Genomic DNA, 8,099 nt, shown 5'->3' with positions numbered 1-8,099 from the left:
ACAGGCAATGACGTCATTCCAAAAAGGAAGCCACGCGTCAGTGGCTCAACAACGTCATATATTTCACCTCGTTCATATTGCCGCCCCGGGTCGAGGTCAAATTCTCCTAAGCCGAGGTTCACATTTCCACCCATCGAAGACGCCCACCGAATGCGTCTCCAACGAGCGGAGGGACTAACTGTATAGGGTCAAATTTGACCCTCAGCATCTCTACGCCAGTGGGTACGCCCAGTGAGTGTACGCCGACTAACGTAGCGGGTACGACTCGGCCGTGGGGACAAAAGCGACATCGTTTAGGACTCAGTGTCTTCACTAGGGAGACGTTACCTGTCTTTGTAACTTTTTGATTCTTTCGAGGAGGGTCTCTTATTATATAAAGGATACCCTCACATTGTAAAAGGGGATCGGATCTAATACAACTCTCTCGTTTTCTGGCTTTCTCTCTCTATCTCTACTTCAAACGAACATATCTTATTGAGTTCATATTATCACTTTGCAATACTAGATCTACATCAATATTATCATCTTTGCATCTCTAGGATTATTATATTTGATTACGATTTACCCATTTTCCTACTTTTGATTGTTTTTAGCTTACAAAGTATATCATTAACTTTTGAGCCAAACAGTGTGTAAAAAGGATTTCTCGTGCAAGTTTAGGGTAAATTAAAGTATATATAAATTAATCCTATTTAAATGAACAACCAATCAGTGGCTGTGTATCTAACAAATTTCCACATATGTTTAGTAGTACAACATTTCTTGGTTCCTGTATGCATAATTCAGATGCTTGTTTAATTTATGCAGGAAAGAGGCTCAATACTCTGAACCTTCTGGTTCTGCAAATGAAAGAGGAAAGCCATTCACAAATCCAGGTTCTCAATCATATATAAGTTGTTTTAGACATGTCACACTTTCTTGTGTGACTAGTTAAGTTGTTTAACTTATTTAATTACGGTTGAACCATTGAAAGAAGAAATGGTTTTTAAGATAGTAGATTTTTTCTTTGTCCTTCAGTACTTGATGTGGATTTTTGTACTTTATGTGATGCTATAAAACTGAACAGAAGTATGCTTTGATCTGCATTGCATATCAAATTATTCACAGATAAAGGCAAAGTGACTAAGCCAGTTGGTGTAAATTTGCACAATAGTTTCTTGATTTTTTTCGTTTCTTTTCTTACTGTTGACTGAAATCTAGATGCATACAGTAATACAACCACGGGTTGTTCTTTTCTCCTTTGATCAAAATCGCAAATATTTTATAGACCTTCCTTTAAATCAGTGAATTCCAGCGTGACACAAAATTCAATACTTGTAGTCAAAGTGAAAGATTCCAATCAATGGAGATCGTGAAAAGCATAGTATATGGAGGTTTAATAGAGTCAATTACAAGCTTAGTTGTGCTTTTCTCCGCAGCCGCTTCCGACGCTGATACACGTAAGTCTTTGAGTTCTCAATCTCTGCTCTTTTGCTTGGTTAGTATTTGACAGAATATGATATGGCTTATAGAGTTTTGTTGATACTGCAGTGAAGATCCTAGTTATTGGAGTGGCAAATTTGATCGGTGGACTTTTTGTCATTTGTCAGAATGTGAGTATTCTATAATTCCAGTTCAACTCTATAGTTGGTAACTGTCTTTTGCCATCATTTCTCCTTCTGCATCAGTTCTTGCATCTTAATCCTTTTCTTGAATCACATGTAAGCTTGCAGTTGGTGGACTTGAAAATTAGTTATACCGGAGTAGGTTCCAATTTAAGTGATCAAATCGATCGATACCAAGAGCTACTTGGCCGAAAAGAGCATTTCCTACTTCATGCAATTGTTGCCCTGCTATCATATTTTATATTTTGCCTTGTTCCACCAGTAGTATATGGCTTCACATATCTTAAGAGTGATAACAAAGACTGCAAGCTTCTAGCAGTTGCAATCGCTTCTTCTATGTGCATTATCCTGCTTGCTACTGCAAAGGCTTATACTCGAGGAGCAAACAAGTTCAGTAAATACGTCAAGACTGTCCTATTCTATGGTATAGCTGCAAGTATGGCCTCAGGTGTTGGTTATGTAGCAGGCCATTTCATTAAGAGGCTCGTGGATAAATTAGGTTGGTTTGACAAAATCCAACCTGGTCATTCTGTTGACATCTTTTGCAGTGATACCTACCTATTGTAAAATCTTCTTATGTTCGCACCCATGTTTTGTAAGTTTTGAGAACTTTAAGAATGAGTGTGTTTTCTTGTAAATTTCAACTGAGAAATGAGCTTTTTCTGCACCAAAACTCTTTAGCCCTTGCAGTGTGATGTTACGATGATGATTGTAGCCCTGTTTCTGTGAATCATACATATATTGGCCTAAAGAAACCTCAACTTTTCTTGCTTTTATAAGCGAGGATGAGTCGTTCTTATTGACATTTACGCAGTTTTGCTGTCTGTAAATCATGTAGGCCTCACCTCAATGAGAGCTTAGAATGCGCAACCACTTGTCTGCATTTGCAGTAGTTTTATTCTTAAATTATAGTCCTTTATTTCTTTGTTGGCGGGGTGGCTAGTCGGAACGATAGTAGAGTAGGGTCATGTCCTTGGGTGGGCCAAGGGGAGGGGGGAAGGGTGGCAAGGGGGGGGGGGTAAGGGAGCTAGTAGGCTGAGAGTGGGGTCGTGGAACATAGGGTTACTGACGGGTAAGTCTATAGAGTTAGGATGGATTCTACATAAGAGGGAGATTAATATAGCATGTGTTCAGGAGACTAGATGGATGGGTATGAGGGCTCGGGATGTTAACAGGTTTAACCTATGGTATTCAGGAGGAGGAACAGACAAGAACAGAGTAGGTATTTTAGACTTTTAGTTGATAGGGATCTGAGGAAGATGGCGGTGGATGTTAGGAGGGTAAATGATGGGCTAATGACTATTAAGCTAGTGGTTGGCGGGGTCACTTTTAACGTGATTAGCGCTTACGCGCCTCAGATGGGCCTGAGCGAGGAGGTCAAAAGGTGCTTCTGGAATGATTTGGATGAGGTTGTGCGTGGTATTCCACTCTCCGAGAAGCTCGTCATAGAGAGTGATTTTAATGGCCATATTTGGGTGACTGCTAGGGGTTATGACGAGGTGCATGGCAGGTTCGGTTTCGGAGTTAGGAATGAGGGTGGTACGTCATTGTTGGACTTTGCTAAAGCTTTTGACCTGGTGTTAGCTAATTCGTGTTTCCGGAAGAGGGAGGAGCACTTGGTCACTTTCCGGAGTAAGGTTTCCAGGACTCAGATTGAGTATCTTCTCCTTAGGAGGGGTGATCGGGGCCTTTGCATTGATTGCAAGGTTATCCCGAGTGAGTGTTTATCGATGCAGCATAGGCTCCTAGTAATGGACTTGGAGGTCAAGAGAGTAATGAAGAAGAGAGCGATGTACGGCCAGTCGAAGACTAAGTGGGGAGCCTTGACTAAGGCAAAGGCGCAGGAGTTGGGTGGGAAGCTGTTGGCCATGGGGGCCTGCAGGAGTAGTGGAGACGCGAGTAGTATGTGGACCACGACAACGAACTGCATTAGGGAAGCTGCTAGAGAGGTGTTAGGGGTATCGAAGGGTTATTTGGGAATGTTCGCCCAAATGAAATTTGTTTTGATGATTAACAAAGGAACTCAAGCATGAACCAGGTTCATCCATAGTGTACACAGTCACGGGCAGATTCAAACATAAAGGATGCACGTGAGGGAGACAAGCTTAACTTGCTATATCTGATATCTCCCGATTGAAAAGGTTGCATAATTGATAAGGAGAAAGACTCTTATGAGTACAGCAAAATCCAAGGTTGCATAAAGAAATGGCTTGTTTGTGGACTCGATCCACATGAGTACAGCAAAATCCAAGGTTGTACCACTACTAAGCAAATATGGGACAGACTGCAAGTGGCTCATGAAGGAACACCTCAGGTGAAGAGATCCAAAGGAACTCTATTGTACTCTCAATATGAGAGTTTTGCTATGAAGGAAGGAGAAACCATTCAGGAGATCTACATAAGGTTCACTACACTGACAAATGAGCTGAAATCTCTTGGAAGGATTATTCCTAAAGAAGAAAGGGTTGAAAAGATATTGACAAGAGTTTTGCCTACACTTGGGAGAGTAAAATCACTGCTATCCAGGAATCAAAGAATATTGCAACTCTCCCACTGGATGAACTAATTGGAAATCTTACTGCCTATGAAGTTAGGAGACAAACCATGAAGATGGATGTACCTAAGAAGGAAAGGAGTTTGGCTCTCAGAATTACTGAAGATTATGATGTGGAAGATGATGAAATGGCCATGATCACCAAAGACTTCAAGAAGTACCTAAGGAGAGGAAAGGGTTCTTCAAGAAGTGGAAGCTTCAACAAATCAAAACCTCCTGAGAAACAAACCAATGATGGCTGCTACAAGTGTGGAAAGACTGATCACCATATCAAGAACTGTCCTCTGTGGGAGATTGAGTGGAAGAAGAAAAGAGCTGAACGAATGAACAAGAAGAAGGAACAGGTTCAACCCAAGAAAACCAACAACAAAGGATCAACAAAGGCTATAGTGGTTGCTTGGGGAGATAGCTCAGATGATAAATAGGTGCATGACTAGACCTCTTATTGAGAAGACTCCCTATGAGTTACTTAAAAGGAGAAAGCCAAATATATCTCATCTTAAAGCATTTGGATGCAAGTGCTTTGTGCACAATAATGGTACTCCCTAGTAAGTTTGATCCTAGAAGTGATGAGGGAGTATTCTTAGGATATTCTTCACATAGTAAAGCTTATAAGAACTATAACAAAAGAACTATGTGTGTAGAAGAAAGTGCACTTGTGGTTTTTGATGAAACTAACATTCTTTCTGAGAGGCAGGAACATGAAGATGAAGCAACTGGGCTGGTAAGAACTCAAATGAAACCACAGCCTAGACTGAAGCTATAACAAAGGAAGGAACATGTGATGGAACAAGTTCTTCTACCCAGGGCAACCTGACAGGGGGAACTGAACAAAGAAGAATTGATCCTCAAAACCTTGAGGGAACCTGTCCATGAACCTGTTCCTCGGAAACAAAACACCGAAGGAATATCTAGGGGAAACCAGCTGGTTGTGAAACCTTACAAGTACCAAAGTTCTCATCCCATTGAGAACATAACTACTGATCCAACCTCTGGAATCAAAACCAGATCTTCTTTGAAGAATCTCTGTGCTTTTGATGCTTTCTATCTCTTAATGAACCTAAAAATATTGATGAGACTTTGCAGGATGCAGACTGGGTGAATGCAATGCAAGATGAAATCAACCAATTTGAGAGAAGCCAAGTTTGGCATCTAGTACCAAGACCCAAGGACAGATCAGTAATTAGACCAAAATGGGTCTTCAGAAATAAACTTGATGAAGATGGAACGATTACAAGGAACAAGGCAAGATTGGTGGTTCAACGATATAGTCAAGAGGATGGCATAGACTATGATGAGACCTTTGCTTCAGTTGCAAGATTGAAAGCAATTAGACTCCTTATAATTTTTGCTGCTTACATGGAATTCACTCTCCATCAGATGGATGTCAAGAGTGCATTCCTCAATGGCTATCCAAAGGAAGAAGTGTTTGTCAAGCAACCTCCGGGCTTTGAAAGCAAGGAATCTCCTGATCATGTGTACAAGCTTGACAAGGCACTTTATGGGCTCAAACAGGCTCCAAGAGCATGGTATGAAAGATTATCAAAATTCTTGCTTCAGCATGGCTACAAGAGATGTAAAATTGACAATACTTTATTCGTGAAAGAAAAAGGTAAAGATCTCTTGGTAGTTTAGATATATGTTGATGATATAATATTTGGAGCAACTATTGATAAGTTAAGTAAAGAGTTTGCTAAACTAATGGGGGTGAATTTGAAATGAGTATGATGGGTGAGCTTAATTTCTTTTTAGGCTTACAAATTAAATAAAATTTAAATGTAACTATGATCCATCAGCATAAGTATGTAAAAGAGTTGCTTAAAAGGTTTAAAATGGAAGATTCCAAAGAAATTGATACTCCTATAGCAACAACTACAAAATTGGATATAGATGAACCTGGTTCATCTGTTGATCAGAAGTTGTATAGGGGAATGATTGGTTCTTTGTCATATCTCACTGCCAGCAAACCTGACATTATTTTCAGTGTAGGCCTTTGTATTAGGTTTCAGGCAAATCCAAAGGAGTATCACTTGACTGCTATCAAGAAAATCTTGAGATACCTAAAAGGCACCACTGACCTTTGTCTATGGTATCAAAAAGGTAGTAATTTCAACTTAGTGGGATATGTTGATATTGATTATGCAGGTTTTTTTGTGAATAGAAAGAGCACCTCAGGTATGGCACACTTTCATGGCTCATGTCTTGTGCCTTGAGCCACCAAAAAGCAAAATTTTGTGGCCTTATCTTTTGCTGAAGCTGAGTATGTCGTTGGTGCCTCATGTTGTGCTCAATTGTTGTGGATCAAACAGCAATTAATGGATTTTGGAATTGATGTAGGTTGTATCCCTATATTTTGTGATATTGCTAATGCAATTAGTATGACCAAGAACCTGGTTCATCACAAAAGAACTAAGCATATAGATGTTAGCCATTATTTCTTGAGGGACAATTATGAGAAGGGTTTGATCACTGTGGAATTTTGTGCTAAAGACAAGCAAATAGCTGACATCTTCACAAAAGCTCTAAGTAGAGATCACTTTGAAAGGAACATGTTAGAATTAGGGATGATTAAGATTACCTAAAAGGAACCAGTTCTAACTCAAAAATGGTTAGAAAATTGTGAATTTTTGTACATAATTAGATTGGATTTTGCTCAGTCTCATACTTTCATCAGTATACTCTAGTGCCATGTGCTAAAAGGACTCATTAATCTCTAATGATATTATCTCTATTTTCTTGGAAAATTCAGACTTACACAAGAGATTTCTCATTGAAGAACCTGGTTCATCAAGATTACTTGGTACGTATTCTCTACTCTGCATATTTTGGAATAATTATATTTGGATCATGATAAAGAGGAGAGTCCTATTTAATCCCAAACCCTTTTGAACTTATCTGTTATGAAATGAACCAGTTTCGTTCAAAAAGAGTCCAAAACCGCATTAAGTGCCTAGATTCTAGGGACACTCTTCAACGTCTTTTCAAACTGAATTTCAGTTTGATTAGACTTCTGAAAAAGGGTGTCGTTACCTAATTAAGCACCCCTTCTTATATTGATTAAGCCTTAGTGTTTCTTCACTACTAATTCTCAAGCCGTCAAAAATCTCTCCATCTTCTCTCATCTTTCAAACACACTCAAACTCATCTTTTCTCATACCCAAGCACAGAAATGGCTAACCCCTCTGAGAATCCTTCTTCACCACCCAAGGAAATCACACTCACACCATCTATTATACCTTCAAAAACTCCTATCTCGAAGAAAGGAAGGGTAAAGATGATGGCTCGCAAGGTTGTCGCTGGTGGAGAGCAAATCAAGAAAATAAATAAAAAATTGAAAGCGAGTCAGGAAGAAGAACCCCATAAATCTGATGAATTATTCAAGTCTGCCACTGAGGGGGAAGAAATTGTTTCTTCTGAGATAGAGCAGGTAACATCTGGCCTTAAAGTTACTCCTGAAATCATCTCTGAGGTTGTTACAAATGTGGAAACTAGGTTTATTTTGGTAGGAACTGTGGTTGGTGTTGAAACAACTGAGTCTGGGAAAGTTGGTGGTAAAAATAAAAAGAGAAAATAAAAGAAGTGAGGGTGCTCGAAGTGCTGTGAGGGGAATGGAAAAAGAAGTGGCTGAATCTTCACCCACTCCTGTTGTCTTAACTAAAGAATCAGGTGTTATGGTAGTTTGGAGTGAGAATCTGCTGGAGAAGAAAAGAGTGTGAGAGAAACAGGGGGAAGTGGGTCTGGAGAAGTTGCTGAGAGGTTGGCTCGACTAGGGAAAGATGCTCAAGAACCTGTTCCATCTGATCATAAAACCCTCGCACACCTACTGAGAAAGGTATTTGACAGTTACAATCCTAAAAGGAAAAGGAGTTTAAGAGTCAAAGTCCCTGGTACTGCTAGGGCAAACAAGAAAAGAGAGTTTGCTTCGTCTATCCCTTTAGAGA

The 8,099-nt window shown here is 39.7% G+C and overlaps 1 protein-coding gene across 2 annotated transcripts; it reads left to right on the top strand.

The window, feature by feature from the left end:
* Positions 1–751: 751 nt before the first annotated feature.
* On the top strand, positions 752–2,338 carry LOC109218838 (membrane protein of ER body-like protein). 2 transcript variants are annotated; one of them, XM_019383233.1, is made up of 4 exons: positions 752–875; positions 1,321–1,439; positions 1,531–1,592; positions 1,713–2,338. In XM_019383233.1, exons 2-4 carry the CDS (start codon positions 1,343–1,345, stop codon positions 2,169–2,171), a joined length of 618 nt encoding a protein of 205 aa, XP_019238778.1. In that variant the 5' UTR covers positions 752–875; positions 1,321–1,342; the 3' UTR covers positions 2,172–2,338. The 2 variants fall into 2 exon arrangements, with proteins under 2 accessions (XP_019238778.1, XP_019238779.1); XM_019383234.1 differs by lacking the exon at positions 752–875 and having other exon boundaries at positions 979–1,439.
* The last annotated feature ends 5,761 nt before the right edge of the window (positions 2,339–8,099 follow it).

Source organism: Nicotiana attenuata, unplaced genomic scaffold, assembly GCF_001879085.1.
Source record: "Nicotiana attenuata strain UT unplaced genomic scaffold, NIATTr2, whole genome shotgun sequence".
In the NCBI taxonomy this organism is placed as follows: Eukaryota; Viridiplantae; Streptophyta; class Magnoliopsida; order Solanales; family Solanaceae; genus Nicotiana; species Nicotiana attenuata.
Note: the sequence above shows the minus strand (reverse complement) of the source record. Positions and strands in the feature narration are given on the sequence as shown.